Source organism: Cannabis sativa, chromosome 1, assembly GCF_029168945.1.
Source record: "Cannabis sativa cultivar Pink pepper isolate KNU-18-1 chromosome 1, ASM2916894v1, whole genome shotgun sequence".
NCBI lineage: Eukaryota > Viridiplantae > Streptophyta > Magnoliopsida > Rosales > Cannabaceae > Cannabis > Cannabis sativa.
The window spans coordinates 66,215,251-66,231,939 of NC_083601.1; the positions used below are offsets into that span (position 1 = coordinate 66,215,251).

At 35.8% G+C, this 16,689-nt stretch overlaps 4 protein-coding genes and 1 pseudogene across 5 annotated transcripts; 3 read left to right on the forward strand and 2 right to left on the reverse strand.

Annotated features, from left to right (window-relative positions):
• The first annotated feature begins 89 nt into the window (after positions 1-89).
• On the forward strand, positions 90-3,375 carry LOC115705635 (sugar transport protein 14). 2 transcript variants are annotated; one of them, XM_061108683.1, is made up of 5 exons: positions 90-231; positions 844-1,023; positions 1,657-1,979; positions 2,080-2,709; positions 2,801-3,375. In XM_061108683.1, exons 2-5 carry the CDS (start codon positions 885-887, stop codon positions 3,257-3,259), a joined length of 1,551 nt encoding a protein of 516 aa, XP_060964666.1. In that variant the 5' UTR covers positions 90-231; positions 844-884; the 3' UTR covers positions 3,260-3,375. The 2 variants fall into 2 exon arrangements, with proteins under 2 accessions (XP_060964666.1, XP_030488890.2); XM_030633030.2 differs by lacking the exon at positions 90-231 and adding an exon at positions 280-590.
• A 156-nt stretch (positions 3,376-3,531) lies between these two features.
• LOC115705634 (CRS2-associated factor 1, chloroplastic) lies at positions 3,532-6,749 on the reverse strand. Its single transcript, XM_030633028.2, has 5 exons — positions 5,670-6,749; positions 5,428-5,555; positions 5,112-5,337; positions 4,871-4,998; positions 3,532-4,767 (listed from the first exon to the last, which is right to left on the reverse strand). The coding sequence occupies exons 1-5, from the start codon at positions 6,514-6,516 to the stop codon at positions 3,673-3,675; spliced, it is 2,424 nt and encodes an 807-aa protein (XP_030488888.2). The 5' UTR covers positions 6,517-6,749; the 3' UTR covers positions 3,532-3,672.
• A 1,178-nt stretch (positions 6,750-7,927) lies between these two features.
• Positions 7,928-11,881, forward strand: LOC115708322 (probable glycosyltransferase At3g07620). Its single transcript, XM_061108685.1, has 5 exons — positions 7,928-8,640; positions 8,766-9,533; positions 9,632-9,762; positions 10,191-10,539; positions 10,806-11,881. Exons 2-5 carry the CDS (start codon positions 8,814-8,816, stop codon positions 11,472-11,474), a joined length of 1,869 nt encoding a protein of 622 aa, XP_060964668.1. The 5' UTR covers positions 7,928-8,640; positions 8,766-8,813; the 3' UTR covers positions 11,475-11,881.
• Positions 11,882-13,470: 1,589 nt separating this feature from the next.
• Positions 13,471-16,685, forward strand: LOC115704087 (uncharacterized). Its single transcript, XM_061108687.1, has 4 exons — positions 13,471-13,797; positions 14,082-15,030; positions 15,116-15,243; positions 15,384-16,685. The coding sequence occupies exons 2-4, from the start codon at positions 14,179-14,181 to the stop codon at positions 15,772-15,774; spliced, it is 1,371 nt and encodes a 456-aa protein (XP_060964670.1). The 5' UTR covers positions 13,471-13,797; positions 14,082-14,178; the 3' UTR covers positions 15,775-16,685.
• On the reverse strand, positions 16,217-16,457 carry LOC115708147 (uncharacterized; annotated as a pseudogene).
• Positions 16,686-16,689: the final 4 nt, after the last annotated feature.

Genomic DNA, 16,689 nt, shown 5'->3' on the forward strand with positions numbered 1-16,689 from the left:
AAACTTTCTGTTCTTGAAAACTCCCATTCACATACAGTAATACAACAAATATAAATTAAATAAATAGAAGTGTGAAAATGAATTAATGGTAAAAGTAGACCAAGTTGGAAATATATTAAAAGAAAAAAATCTTGGATAAGCATGGATGTTGATTTGTATTATAGAATAGTAAGATGAGGGCGTTTTGGTCAAACACAAAGTCATCTATCTTATCTTCATCGTAGCTAGCTGGTGCGTATGGTTGAAAATAAGTTGTATCATGCAATTTATAATCAAATCTGTTAATTTTTCAATTAAATTAATCAATTAATTGTTTTTTTTTTCATTATTATCCAAACAGGTCATTTCGTGTAAATCGTCTACCAAAAAATCGTTTTCTGTCACATAAATATTGCATTAATTCCCAGTTTATATTTTTAAGTCTGTCTACTAAGATTTATACAAATTGGCATGGCATAGGACAGAGATGAAAGAAAATAGGCAATTTGTTGACTTTGGTAATGGTGGCTTAGGTGTTATAGATATAAAATGATTCCAAGAATACAGATAATCAAATAATATTATTTAATTCCTCAAAGCTTTCCCCACAGGTCATTTTCTCAATTTTCTTTTCTACTAGTAGACTGGATATTTAAATATAAATATATAAATATGTATTTATGTGTAATAATAATTGATTGAGTAGATTTCAAAGGAAAAGAGTTTTGTATTTTAGACGTCTGACCTCATTTAAGTTTGACTCTAGAGCTTAAAGCTTCAAGTTGTCCTCTCTTCAGTATATATATGTGTGTGCTATACTGTTATATGCTCTGCTTTTAAATCATTCATGTGCTTGTTTCACAGATAGTGAAATATCAGGGGAGAGAGAGAGAGAGAGTGGAGAAATGGCTGGAGGATTTGTGGGTGGAGGAGTATCTGAAAGGGCTCATCTTTATGAGTATAGAATAACTGGATATTTCATCTATGCTTGCATTGTTGCAGCTCTTGGAGGCTCTCTTTTTGGCTATGATCTTGGTGTTTCAGGTTACTCTTTTGTTGATTTTCTCTGTAAATCTTAAAACTTTAGCCTGTTCTTTGATCTGGGTTTTTGATGAAATAAACTTCATGAGATCAAAGTATACTGCTCTTTTTTCATCTTTGAAATGCTAGCTGTTCATTACAAAATTCATTATCCTTTTTCATGATGTATATTATTTGAAAACCCAGAAATGATTATATGACATTTAATTTCCATGAGAATAGTAAAATGTAACTTGTGAGTACAGTACAAATAGGCCTTGTTTGGTGAAATGATTAACAAGATTGGTTTGAACTCTTCACTTAAACCTTTCTCTTTTAGACTTTACTGTCCTGGTTTTGAAATTTGTTGGAGATAGCTAATAATTTAATAGCTCATTTTTGTCCATAATATCAAGTATTTTTCCAAATGCTAAAAAAGTCAATCATGTGCTGCTTGCTGCCTCACCTAACAATAATGACGTCTTTTAATGATTTCATTTATCCATGAAAACAAACGAGAAGATTCAAACTAAAACTAGTCCCATAATACTGTTTGCTTACTAATTCTCAGGATTAAAGTAACAAAACTTACACTTTTCCTTTAGTTTTACACTACTGCAACAAACTAACAAAGATACTTTTTTATGGTAAATTTAGGTGGAGTGACTTCCATGGACGATTTCTTGAAAGAGTTTTTCCCAAAAGTGTATAGAAGGAAGCAACTGCATTTGAAAGAAACAGATTATTGTAAATATGATAATCAGATTCTGACTCTGTTTACTTCCTCCTTGTACTTTGCTGGGCTTGTTTCTACTTTTGCTGCCTCTTATGTTACTAGAAACAAAGGCAGGCGAGCTAGCATCATCGTTGGATCAATCAGCTTCTTCATAGGAGCGATCCTAAATGCATCTGCGGTTAACATTGCCATGTTGATCCTAGGAAGAATCTTCCTTGGAATCGGCATTGGATTTGGCAATCAAGTAAGTCTAAATTACTAACAAAACAATGATCGAAAGACACTTATAATAAGAAACTTGTCCATTCACTAAAAAGTAATGCTTTCTTGTTCCGATTGTGCAGGCAGTTCCCTTGTACCTATCAGAAATGGCTCCTGCGAAAATTCGTGGAGCAGTTAACCAACTATTTCAGCTGACAACCTGCCTAGGAATCCTAGTAGCAAACTTAATAAACTATGGAACTGAAAAGATCCATCCGTGGGGCTGGAGATTATCACTTGGTTTGGCTACAGTTCCAGCTACTCTTATGTTCATTGGGGGTCTCTTCCTTCCTGAGACACCAAACAGTCTTGTAGAACAAGGCAGATTAGATGAAGGAAGAAAAGTTCTTGAGAAAGTTAGAGGAACTACAAAAGTTGATGCCGAGTTTGCTGATTTGATCGATGCCAGCAATGCAGCAAGAGCTATAAAGCACCCTTTCAGGAATCTCCTTCAAAGGAAAAACCGTCCTCAGTTGGTTCTTGGGGCTCTGGGAATTCCTGCCTTCCAACAGCTCACTGGCATGAATTCCATACTCTTCTACGCTCCTGTTATATTTCAGAGCTTGGGTTTTGGTTCAGGTGCATCTCTGTATTCCTCTGTCATCACCAGTGTAGCCCTTGTTGTTGCCACATTCATTTCGATGGGATTCGTTGACAAGTTTGGCAGAAGAGCTTTCTTCTTGGAAGCTGGTTGTGAAATGATATGCTGCTTGGTAAATCAACTTCAAAATTTACAAGTCCAATTTTACATTTAGCAAACCATAATGTTATGTCATAGCACTTACCAACCTTTTTCATTTACAGATTGCTGTGGCCATAACTCTAGCTCTGAAATTCGGACAAGGAGAGATTCTTCCCAAGGGAATTGGAATTTTCCTTGTTATTCTGATCTTTCAATTCGTTCTGTGTTACGGAAGGTCTTGGGGCCCTCTGGGGTGGCTAGTTCCGAGTGAGCTCTTCCCCTTGGAAACAAGATCAGCTGGACAAAGTGTGGTGGTGTGTGTCAACCTATTCTTCACAGCTCTTATAGCACAGTGTTTCCTTGTATCTCTTTGCCATCTTCAATATGGGATCTTTCTGCTATTTGCTGGTTTGATATTCATTATGAGCAGCTTCATCTATTTCCTCTTGCCTGAAACAAAGCAAGTTCCTATTGAAGAGATTTATCTTTTGTTCCAAAACCACTGGTTTTGGAAAAGATATGTAAACGATGGGGACGAAGTTGGACATAATGTGATGCCTGGAAAAGTTGATGGGAAGTAAACTAAGAACACGAGTTTAGCATTTTAATAAATATTTCCAAATTTGTTGCCTATACTTATTTTGTTTGTAAGTTGTACAAATATTTATGAAAGAAGCTTACCATTGATGCCTGCCTAGTAGAGGTTTCGGAACAACATTCAGTTACAAATGAAGCCAAAACAGAAAACTACATTAGTTAAAACAATTGATGTAAAGTTGTACATGAACACTGTCATTTATCATCAAGCCGCAAGAAAAAAAAGGGTTATGACTATTGCTGTTGTTTCACTCTATTCATTTGAAACGGAAAATTTCATTAAAGCCAAAACAATTGACAAATATAGGAGCTGCATAAAAGTAAATGCAGAACTTTATAGCTTAAGGTAATGAATGAATGTAATTATTGATATAATACATTTCAGAAATGATATACATCATGCTAATAGTTTGGCTAGTTCATCAACTCTTAAGCTTCCCAAAGGTACAACATTTTGTAAAGGTTCATCAAAATCATTTTTCCTAAGAATTTTTGAACCCCTTTTTGTGTTTCTTTCCTTTGCAGCCACTGTCAATATTTCCTTTTTCGTGTTTCTTTCCTTTACACCTACTGTTAATGTCTTCTTTGGTTCCACGTCCTCAACATTTTGCTTCTTGTTATCTTCTTTTTCAGCCGTTTTGATCCGCACTTTCTTTGGCTGAAGCTTAAAGACAGGGCCAGGGGGAGCAGACTGAGAAAAGGCAACTGTCTTTTGATAGACAATGTCAGCATCTAACTGTGGATCATCTAAAACAATTGCCATCCCACCCTCAACAGCTTGTTGCAAGAGTGCTAATACTCCCTCTGTACAAGGCGCATAAATCTTTGATGGCTGGCTAGCATCTAGCAAGGCTTCTGAAGTAACTTGCTGCTTCTCATTAGCTAAGGAAACTGTTGCAGCAGAGTCCAATTTCGTTTCAATACTACCAACATCGGGCGGTATGGTATCAGATCCTGACCTTGTCATCGACAATTGATCATCTGGGGCTATATCCAATATGGTTTCAGTTCTAGATGCATCAGTATTAATAGGAGGCTCCACATCAGTCCTGCCAGGACTATCTGATACACTTGCATTGTAGTACATTTCCCTCGTAGCTCCTGAAACATCATCTACAGGGCTTTTAATATCAGATCTATTTTCAGTTTCAAATGTCGTTACTTCATTTGAAACTTCACCAGTTGAAGAGGATAATTCAACATGTTGTACAGATGATAAATCCTCATTTCCCTCTGTACCCATAACTTCAAATCCTCTTTGCATTGTGTTTGTACTGAGCAAATCAGAACTTGAATCACTAATTGAGCCTGTCATCGTGGTTACTAATTTGTTTTCCATAGTTGAAGCAACGGAACCTTCGCTATTAATACCAGATTCCTTGGCATCCTCAGAATCCGTTTCTGGTTTTGAGAGGGAGAATGTCCAATTACGTCCTCTCCAAATAAGTATGTGCTCGTTAGCAAATGATAACAGCACACAAGGGACAAGATCCTATATTCAAATTAAGAGAAGCACTTTTATTTATTTATCACATTTGTATTCTGTTATTCATATAAGAAATATGTGAATAATCAAACAAATTAAATTTGCAGACCTTTAGCTTAGCACCTATCTTTCGGTAATCACTACCATTCATTCCTTGGCAATTAATCCGTACTAGTTCACACTCTTCAAACGCTTCTCTGACATGTTGTACCAGGTCACAATACACACCATTTTTCCCTGTCTCAAAGGTCATTGCAGTTGTAAGTTTCCTTTCTTTTTCATTTACTCATACTTTAAAGTCCATTAATCCAAAGTTGAAATCATCTATGAAAATCGAACAAAAAAGATACCTAGCTTGCATATTGGTATCAGATTCTGTCCCTTCTTGCGCATTTCAAATGCCTCTTCTGATGTCAGACCTTCAGGAATCCGCGGAATGAGCCTAGGATATACAGGTGTAATAGGTTTCCATAACATGAGAGGAAACTTCGGCCGAGTTCTGTAGTTGTAGTTTCTGCCTCTGAAAAGAAATATTACTCCCCCTTTACTATAGATTATCTTTCCTCCAGTTCTTTCCTGTCAAATACCAAAAAGTGAACCCAAGAGCTAAGACATCCAACTAAAGGAACGCCTGACACATAATATTACATGCCAAACTAAACCAACCTCTAACTGCTGGCGAACATTGTCCATGTCGACCGTACACACTCCTTTGCATTTGATCTTGCAAACTCTCCGCCTCTTCCAAAGAGCATGTATATTATCCAACATGTTATGTGTCAAGCCATCTCTACCTAAAAAGACACATAATTTGAATGCATAGAAACCATAAGCTTCATGGTCACTATTACAAATAGTAAATACAATCAAACTAAACAAAACAGCTTATTCCTCTTCAAGTTCCATACCCATATTCAATTGCCTCCTGGTTCTGAGACACCCATCAATCAAGTCCTTAATTTCCTCCCGTGTCAATGGTTCCCCCAATATCTCCTCCCTTGACATCACGTATTTTGGCCCCGACCCCGGTAAGTAGGGGCCGGGCGCCTGTACCGGCTTAACTCCCTTCTTATGCGGCGGCGGCAGCTGAAAAGAATCAAATTCCTTCAACTTCTTCTTGCTCGGAGGTAATGGGGCACGACCGGTCCACGGCCTGGGCATAGTCGTGGGCCCAAACGGCACGTAAGGCGCCTCCCGGAGCTTAAGAGGCTGCACCTTTGGAGTCTCTGTATAACTGTACTTGAACTCAAATGGAGCTCCGTCGATCACATACGACATCCCATCCTCACCAATTTGAACACGAGCTGCACGATCGCCTGTGGGCTTCTCTTTGGTCACTTTCGAGATCTTTCTAGCGGATTTTGAAGCCCGGCGAAATGCCGGGTGCGAATCGGTGGGAGGATTAGGGTTCTTAGAGTACTTGGACTTCTTACCAGGGATAGAAGGAGTCGACGGGTAAGAAGGTGTACCAATGGATTTGAAACCGTCGTCGCCGTTGGTGGTTCTGGTGGAGGCGGAGTCGTAAACAGTGGCAATCCTGGTGGCGGAATCAAAGCGACGCTCTCGGCGGATATCATCCTCGATATCTTGGAGGGACCTGCGTTGCTCGTTAAACCTCTCGGCGTTGGCGTTGTTCCATCTGGCGAAGCGAAGCTCCGACGGAGAGCGATGGTGGTGCGGATTGAGAAACGGGTTCGGGTTCGGGTTCGCGGTAGGCGAGAAAATGGGGAATTGTATGGGGAACTTTAGCGCCATTTTTCAGAGTATGTAGAAGAAGCTCAGTGAACAGACATATTTGGATTGGATAAGAAGAAATGGGGACCCAGGGCGGAGGTAGTCGGACCGGTGGATTGGACTGGACTGACTGTAATTTCCGGTGGCTTTTTTGGCGGGGTTTTGTGGCTCACAATTATGAGAAGAAGGGTTTAACAGAGAAGTAGAAGATATAACAGAGGATATGGTAGAACTCCTTTATTATCTTCCTGGCAACTAAATTATTTAAAACGACAAACCGTTTCATCTTCAAATGTTTTTATTCCTTCACAATCTACTTGTCGTTTTTATAAAAATATGGTAGTTAATTTTTTTTTTCTTTGAAATCTCAACTATGAATATGATAACTAATTATATAACAATGATATGATTTTTTTTTATTATTTTTTTCAAGTGAACAACTATTTTTTAAAAAATTAATTTCAAATTAAAAATTATAAAATTTATTTAAATTTAGAAAATTGTTTTGAACCAATTTTTATGGTGCATACAATTTTTTTCGTTTTAATTTTTTTCACAATTATATTCTTGTAGTTATTTAAGATAATTTATAAAATTTTAACATACTAAAAATAAGGTTAAAATATTAAATTACATGCACCACTTTTTTTTTTTTATAGATAAATAAAGGGGAAATTTGATTTTCTATACTTACATATACTTAATATTTTATTTCTAAACTAATACATATCATCATTGAAAATATATGACCACTTTATCTAAAACCCAAAAATACCCCTCTCAAATTTTCCATACTTTTTTAACATAAAAAAAAAAAAAAATTGGTAGTCCGATGGGGTCCGATGGTGGTCCGATGGTCACCTGATGCTACAAAAACATAAAAAAAAAATTGGTAGCAGATTTGGTCCGATGGTAGTCCGATGGGTCCGATGGGTGGCCCGATGGTGGCCCGATGGGGTGGCCCGATGGATGGTCCGATGGGTAGCCCGATGGGTGGTCCGATGATGTAAATGGGGTGATGTAAATGAGAGTATTTTAAGGATATCATAAAAATTGTCATATTTTACAAATATTAGTTATTATTTGTTTATAAAATTTTTTTTAATCAAATGTAAGCATAAAAAATCAAATTTCCCAAATAAAGTAGACGAAGACTTTTTTTATATTATAAACTATTTTGAAATTTTTAAAATTTTAAGTGTATTAAATTTAAATAACTATTACATATATAAATTATTAAAAAAATGGTACTTTTTTTTTTCTAATTATCAAAACAGTAAAAATGTATCCGTACATTTTTTCTTTAATTTTATGCACGAATCACCAAATCATTTATTATTTTTATTTTAGAAACTAAGATACAGATTAATTAAATAATAATTCTCAAAATAAAAAGATTAATTAAATAATAGAAGGGCATAATAGGAATAAAATTTAGTAAATATTAAAGGGAAATTTGATTTTCTATACTTACATATACCTAATATTTTATTTCTAAACTAATACATATCATCATTGAAAATATATGACCACTTTATCTAAAACCCAAAAATACCACTCTCAAATTTTCCATACTTTTTTTTAGTGCAAAAACATAAAAAAAAAAAAAAAAAAATTGGTAGTCCGATGGGGTCCGATGGTAGTCCGATGGTGGTCCGATGGTCACCTGATGCTACTTTTGTATGTACAAAAACAAAAAAAAAAAATTAGTAGCAGATTTGGTCCGATGGGTGGTCCGATGGGTCCGATGGGTGGCCCGATGGGTGGTCCGATGGTGGCCCGATGGGGTGGCCCGATGGATGGTCCGATGGGTAGCCCGATGGGTGGTTCGATGGTGTAAATAGGGTGATGTAAATAGGGGTATTTTAGGGATATCATAAAAATTGTCATATTTTATAAATATTAGTTATTATTTGTTTAGAAAAAAAATTTTAACCACATGTAAGCATAAAAAATCAAATTTCCCATACTAAACAACCCAGTTACTCAGTGACTAAGTGAGTACAGTGCCCAATAATGAATCTTTCCTCTTTTCTTTCTTACTGTTAAACTTTAAGTACAGAGACGCCAGTTCAGTTAACTTTTGGCTGCTTACCAGTTACCAGATTCCTCCATTTCTAATATTTTCTCAGGAAAATGTTTCAGGTACTCTCCCTTTTATCAGTTTCTAGTACGAAAGTTTAATCCTTTAGTTACAAAGAAAATTACCCAACTACACCTTAACATTTTATGGGTCTTTGTTGTCATAGATTTATAGCTTTTTCTTTCAGCATTGACAAAGCAATCTATATAATAGGTTGGCTACGCTGCAAAATATTATGATTGTGGATATTTCTGTAGTTACCCAGATGATATTTCGTGCTGAAATGCGGAGACTGATCTGCATTGTCGGCCTTTTAGTTTCTCTTATGGTTGTTTCACAGTGTTGGACTTTTCCATTTGGGAAAACCCTTTACTTTTTATCTGCTAATATGGGTTCAACTCCTATGCTTATTGCCAATGCTGCTGATGGTTTAAGCAATTTAGAATCGGCTAAAATTTATGCAGTTGAAGTAGTGGCCGGTAATGATTCTAGCCCTTCTAATTTGGACAACAAATTCAGATATGAAAATGGTGTGGATAATGAGGATTACAATGATTTAGAATCAGATGGTTTGGGCAATTTAAGCAAAATGTCCATATCTGAGAAGGGAGTAAAGGGTTTTGGAATGGAATCTGATTCTAGTAGATACAATGGTTTTAATCAGGTTAGTATGAAAAATGAGAGTTATGAGAAAGAAGCAGAACCTGCAATTGGTTCAAGAACAACTTCTAGTGAAGCTAGGAATCAAGTTGTTTCTGTTTTTAGAGACAGCATAAGAGATTTGGATATAAAAAGAGAAAGTGATATTAGGGAGACCGAGTTGCGAATAACCACTGATTCAGAAAATATGGCAAACTCTAGTCTGTTCATGCCAAAGAGGTGGGCTAACAATCCAACAACACTATCTCAAATGAACTCACTTTTGCTTCAAAGTACACTTTCTTTTCACTCAATGGTATGGATCTATCACCTATAGTTTGGATATTCGATTAGTGTGATAAGCATGATTCGATATGTCCTAGTTTCTCACTCAATACCTTTTGTTGGTGATAGAGGTCAAGGTGGTCTTCTGTTCGTGATCGTGAACTTCAATCTGCTAAGCTGGAGATTGAGAATGCACCTACCATCAGAAACAATCCAGAACTCAGTGCATATGTCTTCCGAAATGTTTCTAAGTTTAAGAGGTGAACACCAACTTTTTTTATTTTAGTATTTCTTGGTACTGAGATGAGCATTGACTTCTTTTTGCTATTATAGTAGTGATACATGGTCTATTAAGTTTTGGGAAGTATTGTACTTTGCTATGTTTCTCCAAATAATGCTTTCTTATTCTTGTTATTTAAGCACAATGTTTCTTTTGCAAGTAAGTCTTCTAACACTTATTTTCATTTGTAATCTCTTCCAAATGTCTTTCCAATTATAATTTGAAATTAGATTAGTAGTGGCATCTGACAAGCAAGTACTCTCTTACAGCCAAAGAAGAGTTAATTATTCTAATCTATGAGCTATATAGATTACTTTCAAGACTGATGAATATAAGGATTTCTGGTCTTCTGTTTGACCCATTGTTCTTTATACTACTTATGCTAAAGGTTTCACATTTCCATTGCAGGAGTTATGAATTGATGGAACGTTTGCTAAAAGTTTATATATACAAGGAAGGAGAAAAGCCCGGATTCCATCAACCTTATCTGAGAGGAATTTATGCCTCAGAAGGATGGTTTTTGAAACTGATGGAGAGAAGTAAAAAGTTCGTTGTGCGGGACGCTAAGAAGGCTCATTTATTTTATTTACCCTTCAGCTCAAAAATGCTAAGGATAACATTTTCTGAACAAAAATCTGGGGGCAAGAAGGACCTTGAGAAATATCTAACAAGCTATGTGAGTTTAATCTCAAGAAAATATCGATTTTGGAACAGAACTGGAGGAGCAGATCACTTTCTTGTTGCTTGTCATGATTGGGTAAGCTGCTTTTCCCATCATTTTTACCTTCTATTTTATAGCTTGCCAGTATCAAGTAAGGCTGTTTTTAATCTTCAAATTGAAATAGTTGGGAGCTTACATACTACAAGTTTCTTGTACCTTGTAAAATTGATAAGGTAAGCTGATTACTGTTCAAATGGTAGTATACTTATGTCTCATAATACACCTTTCCAAAAGTATTATCAGTGGCAAGGCGACAACCTATAATAGTACCACTTACAACTATTGTGCATATGAAATTTCAGGCCCCTTATATTACAGAAAAGTGCATGAAGAATTGCATCCGGGCTCTTTGTAATGCCAATGTTGGTAAAGACTTCAAAATTGGCAAGGACAGTAGTCTACCTGTTACTTATATTCGCTCTGGAGAAGCCCCTTTGAAGGACGTTGGAGGAAAACCGGCTTCAGAGAGATCTATCTTGGCTTTCTTTGCAGGTGGAATGCACGGCTATCTCCGGCCAATTCTGTTGCACTACTGGCAGAACAAAGAACCAGACATGAAGGTTTTTGGCCCAATGCCACGTGATATCGAAGGCAAAACTCTTTACAGGGAGTACATGAAGAGCAGCAAGTATTGCATATGCGCCAGGGGTTATGAGGTTCACACACCAAGAGTTATTGAGGCCATCTTTTATGAGTGTGTGCCTGTTATTATATCAGATAACTATTTCCCTCCTTTCTTTGAGGTTTTAAACTGGGAGGCGTTTTCAGTCTTCGTTCAAGAGAAGGATGTTCATAACTTGCGAAATATTCTACTCTCAATCCCGAATGAGAAGTACAAAGCAATGCAATTAGGAGTTAAGATGGTTCAGAAGCATTTCTTTTGGCACAAAACACCTGTGAAGTATGACTTATTTCACATGACACTTCACTCGGTTTGGAACAATAGAATTCTTCAGGTAAAACCCATATGAATATGACATGAGAGGGGCATAGTTGGCCTTGACAAGTCTGATGGTGCTGTTTTTTTTCATGCCATTATTAACAATAGAGAGGCAATTTTGGTTGGCATCGCCTTGAAGTTGAAGAAAAATTATTTGAGCCAGGCCAAGAATACAAATTTCTCAAATGAAATGCCATTTTGGGGTTGCTCTTTTTCCCATTCTTGAATGGGAATTGCAAAATAAGCTACTTAGTCATTGGATACGTGTATAAATTTTTGTAAATTGTAAATTAAATAATGAAAAATTCAATGTAGAGCCTACATAATTGAGAGTTTTGGCTTTGGCATTCACCAATATACGATCCTCCAAATGTAGTTTGTATAATAAAGGAGCAGTTTCATAAAATAAATAAATACAGAGATGATCAAACTTATTAATTTTCTGTCTAAAAGTTGGGAAAAATCAAATTAAATTGCAATTTTTTTAGTTAAATTGTAAATTTCTTTATTAATTTTAGTATAGAAGAAAAATATAACAATGGATTTATGTTTATGAGTTTTAATTTGGAATTATTACATGAAAAATACAAATTGACACTTTATTTACAAAATAAGTGTAAATAATATTTATACATTTTATGTGCTTTTAATTACCAAAATATCTCTTACACTATCACTTACGCACATAATCAGATGAAGGTTACTGGGTGGTTGACCAAATGTTGCATCAGACGAAGGTTTCAATCTCAGGAAGCATGGATCGTGGGTTGAAGGTGTATATAAGAGGTATTTGTTTAATTTTTTTTTTATTTGGGCTGTACATTTATTTATTTGGTCGGTTGAATTTTTTTTTTTGTAATATTGACTCAAATCTCGCTCCCCCGTGGCTAAATGTGGTTGTCATCTAGTGAAGAAGAAGTCGAAGGTGTCTTTGCCTAAAAAAAATTCAACTTTCACGGGCAAAAGGGAAAGAAGAAGTCAATTTTTAAGGCAACTGTGATGAAATTGTAATGCAACAGTTATATCTGTTGCGAGCCAACTAACATAAAACCACAAAACAACTAATAATTCCACATATTTAATACAAATAAATATTACAACAATTGTGTTTTATCTGCTCAGGTCGTGTATTTGAAAATTCTAAGCCCTATTTTTATAATTCTATGATATTGTTGTAGGAAAACCATTATTCAACTAACGTGATTGCAACTAAAAATGTTAAATTTTGTCAGTATTTTTTTTTGTCACTAATCGATAATTACTTGTATCTTAATAGTAATATTTGGATAAATAACTGTTAGCAAAATATTTATGCAACTGTTATGAAATATTAAAAATCAAAATAATATTTTCACGTACGTAACTCTATCTACATGTCTCTTCATGATTTAATATGAATAAATTCACCATTAGAAATTTGGAAAACAACGAAAAATACACCAGGATAAATATTTTACTTTAGTATATTGATGTGATCTTTTGGATTATATTTGAATTAGATTGTTTGGGAACTCCAGTTCAACTTTTTGAGATCTGCATTTCATAGATCTGAAAATTGAAGTTAGAACATTAGTTTTATGAGCATTAAATTAGATTTCTAGTTGAATTTTAGTATCGTAATAGTTTTTCTGCACTTTTTTTTTCATGAATTCGAAGCAACCCCTGTTTTGATTGATTCCAGTCATCTCCTCATGTAAAGTTGCCGGAGTAATGGTGGTTCTTTTTCTGGTTGGATTTTGTTTCAGTGGTATTGGGTGGTTGCCCAAAAGTTACATTAGACGAAAGTTTCAATCCCAAAAAGTATGAATCGTAAGTTGAAGGTGTGTATAAGTGATATTTGTGTAATTTTTTTTATTTGTACTGTATATTTATTAATTTTGCCAACTTAAAATATTTTTATAATGTTATTTATTTTTTAATTAAAATTTTAAAAAAAAACTCTTATATAATATTAACACATGAAAAAAGTGATAAGCAATACCAATAGTAATCTTTAACATTTCTCTTTAAAATATTACGACTATACATTTAAAAGGATGAGGTAGATTCGGCTCCTATAATATTATTTTCCCAATCGCCACTATCAAAAATAATATTATTTTGCCAGAAAAAAAAAATGGTAAAGAGTGTCGTAAAAGTTAAAACAATAGAAAAGCTCGATCTTTGTGTATCATTATCATGTTCTTTTACTGTTCCAAAAACTCACTTCTTTAATCAACTCAAAAATTCCAGAGGAATCCTCCTCCGTTCCGCAGGTTGCCTCAACTCCAACACTTCCACTTTCACTATACTACCCAACCTATTTGTTTCCTTCTTTGGATTTCTCACTCTCATCTCATGGAATCTTCACAATAGTAAGTTAATTTTCAACTCCAAATGTCTTTTTCTCTCAACTAGATGTATTTACTATTCTAATCAAGATTTTTCTTTGTTTGCTTAACGGTAGTACTGGGTTATACTTGCTAATTTCTATACCATTAGATTCTAACCTAACATTTAATTACAAAATTATGCTTTAAAATAGCAAGGATTAGAGTTGTACAATGTATTCCCACTTGCAAATGGGGAGTACCCATGTGCATAGTTTGATCTACAAAAGCTTAGCTTAGCTTAACTGCTTCTAAAATTTATGCTGCAGCAACTAAGAAGCAAGTCCAAGTTTGTATCTCCTCTAGTCTAGCTTGAACATGATAACTTAACTTCCACTTGAATTGGGTTTTAAGTGTTGGGTGATCATGGGGTACCAGTTCCAGTTTGGCAAGCTTGGTCGAAAAAGAGCTCATAGATGGATTTTTGTGGTGGTGTTAGTGGCTGTAACACATTTGTTGTTTCAGTCTTTCCTGTTCCCATATGGGAATGCCCTTCGCTCTTTGTTTCCCGAGAGAGAATTTCCCATTAATGTGAAATATAATGTGCTTAGTACTGCTGTTCGTTCTTCCTCTTCCTCCAAATCTGTGATGGTTCGGAACCCTCTTACAGTTTATGCTGGAGGAGAACTGGGGTTTGATACAAAAGAAAAGGAAAATGACATAGATAATAAGGAGATTAGCTTTGGCATTGATGGAACTTCTTATAATGTTCTGGATAGATTTGTAGATAACAGTCTTCCATTCAAGGATTCTAGAGATTCAAATGTGGTGTCCACAGCACTTGTAAGCATAAAAAATGAGGAGAGTGATCCTGTAATGGATGATGATGCTAGCAGAGATCAGCTAGAATTCTCTGTAGAGCAGATTAAGGAACAAGATACTGAAATTTCTAAGGACAATGTTGTAGTGGATGGTATAACTTTGGTGCAGAAAACAATTGATGGTGGCTCAGACACTCCTTTCAAACATTCTACGCTTGTATCTTCTGCTTCGGCTTCAAACAATATGACATATTTAACTACCTCAACATTCAGTGAAAACCCTTCTTTAGCTTCTGCTTCCAATCAAAGTGATCAACAAATCTCGAAGAACAATTCTGCAATTGTTAGTGTCCCAAGAAGAAAGAAGATGAGGTGTGACATGCCCCCAAAGTCAATAACCACGTTTCAGGAGATGAACCTCATAATAGTAAAGCATCGTGCCAAATCGCGTTCAATGGTATGAAGATATAGACTTTATTGATCAAGACATTTACTTTTTGTTTCTTATTAACTTCGAACTAACATGATTATGGTTATTGTAGAGACCAAGGTGGTCCTCTGTGCGCGATCGTGACATTATGGCTTTGAAGCCACAAATTGAGCATGCTCCTACAACAAATGATCAGGAGCTTTATGCTCCTCTATTTCGAAATGTTTCCATGTTCAAAAAGTAAGCAAAGTAACCATTTTCAACCATTGCTCTTAGTTTCAAACTTAGTTAAATTCAATGTGTTAAAATTAGAGGATGAATAAAAGCAGTCTCTTTCTGAAAATTGTTTGATGTCAAAAACTTGCTTAATTTTTCTCTAGGAGTTATGAGCTCATGGAACGAACCCTCAGAGTCTATGTCTACAAGGATGGCGAAAAACCTATTTTCCATCAACCAATTTTAAAAGGATTATATGCTTCAGAGGGATGGTTTATGAAACTGATGGAGGGAAATAGGCGTTTTGTGGTAAAGGACCCTCGGAGGGCTCATCTGTTTTATATGCCATTTAGTTCACGAATGCTAGAACACACCCTGTACGTAAGGAACTCTCACAATCGAACAAACCTGCGCCAATATTTGAAGGAGTACACAGAAAAAATATCTGCAAAGTATCCTTACTTCAACAGAACTGGTGGAGCTGATCATTTTCTTGTCGCCTGCCATGACTGGGTAAGCTCTTTGTTTGTGCAACTCTTGTCTATAGACAGCTAATTTCATTTAACTTTGACCAATTCTAACAAGATGTAAATTGGATTCTTACATTACAGGCTCCATATGAAACAAGGCACCACATGGAGCGTTGTATGAAGGCCCTTTGCAATGCTGATGTAACTGCAGGCTTCAAGATTGGAAGAGATGTATCACTTCCTGAAACATATGTCCGGTCAGCGAGGAACCCTCTAAGAGATCTTGGTGGAAAGCCTCCATCTCAAAGGCACATTCTTGCCTTCTATGCAGGGAGCTTGCATGGCTACTTACGCCCGAACTTGTTGAAGTACTGGAAAGATAAAGACCCTGATATGAAAATCTTTGGTCGAATGCCTCTTGGTGTTGCAAGCAAAATGGACTACATCCAGCTCATGAAAAGCAGCAAATACTGCCTCTGCCCCAAAGGTTATGAAGTGAATAGCCCAAGGGTCGTCGAAGCCATCTTTTATGAATGTGTTCCAGTGATCATATCTGACAATTTTGTGCCTCCATTTTTTGATGTCTTGAATTGGGAAGCATTCTCTGTAGTTCTTGCTGAGAAAGACATTCCAAGGTTGAAAGACATTTTACTCGCAATACCGAAAGACAAGTATCTGGAGATGCAATTTGCAGTCAGGAAGGCTCAGAAGCATTTTCTATGGCATGCTAAACCCATGAAGTATGACCTCTTCCATATGACCCTTCATTCAATTTGGTACAATAGAGTTTTTCAGATAAAACCCAGATAAAATAATGCTAGTCTATGAAAGAAAAAATGGTTTTTTTTTGGGTAACATATCTGCCTGTACATATTTTGCTGTACGATCTTGTGAAACACATAATATGTTTATGAATGTAACTGTTAAGTCTGTTACCTATTGTAATGTCAGGAATTTTATGACTCTTTCTCTGGATTACTCGACCAATTTGGCTCATATT

Coding starts and splice junctions, on each gene's coding strand:
- LOC115705635 (XM_061108683.1), top strand. CDS start 885: ATGGCTGGAGGATTTGTGGGTGGAGGAGTATCTGAAAGGGCTCATCTT. Junction 1,980..2,079: donor GCATTGGATTTGGCAATCAA/GTAAGTCTAAAT, acceptor CCGATTGTGCAG/GCAGTTCCCTTGTACCTATC. Junction 2,710..2,800: donor GTGAAATGATATGCTGCTTG/GTAAATCAACTT, acceptor TTTCATTTACAG/ATTGCTGTGGCCATAACTCT.
- LOC115704087 (XM_061108687.1), top strand. CDS start 14,179: ATGGGGTACCAGTTCCAGTTTGGCAAGCTTGGTCGAAAAAGAGCTCAT. Junction 15,031..15,115: donor GTGCCAAATCGCGTTCAATG/GTATGAAGATAT, acceptor TGGTTATTGTAG/AGACCAAGGTGGTCCTCTGT. Junction 15,244..15,383: donor AATGTTTCCATGTTCAAAAA/GTAAGCAAAGTA, acceptor ATTTTTCTCTAG/GAGTTATGAGCTCATGGAAC.
- LOC115705634 (XM_030633028.2), bottom strand. CDS start 6,516: ATGGCGCTAAAGTTCCCCATACAATTCCCCATTTTCTCGCCTACCGCG. Junction 5,338..5,427: donor ATGTTCGCCAGCAGTTAGAG/GTTGGTTTAGTT, acceptor GGTATTTGACAG/GAAAGAACTGGAGGAAAGAT. Junction 4,999..5,111: donor GATACCAATATGCAAGCTAG/GTATCTTTTTTG, acceptor CCTTTGAGACAG/GGAAAAATGGTGTGTATTGT.
- LOC115708322 (XM_061108685.1), top strand. CDS start 8,814: ATGATTGTGGATATTTCTGTAGTTACCCAGATGATATTTCGTGCTGAA. Junction 9,534..9,631: donor CACTTTCTTTTCACTCAATG/GTATGGATCTAT, acceptor TGTTGGTGATAG/AGGTCAAGGTGGTCTTCTGT. Junction 10,540..10,805: donor TTGTTGCTTGTCATGATTGG/GTAAGCTGCTTT, acceptor ATGAAATTTCAG/GCCCCTTATATTACAGAAAA.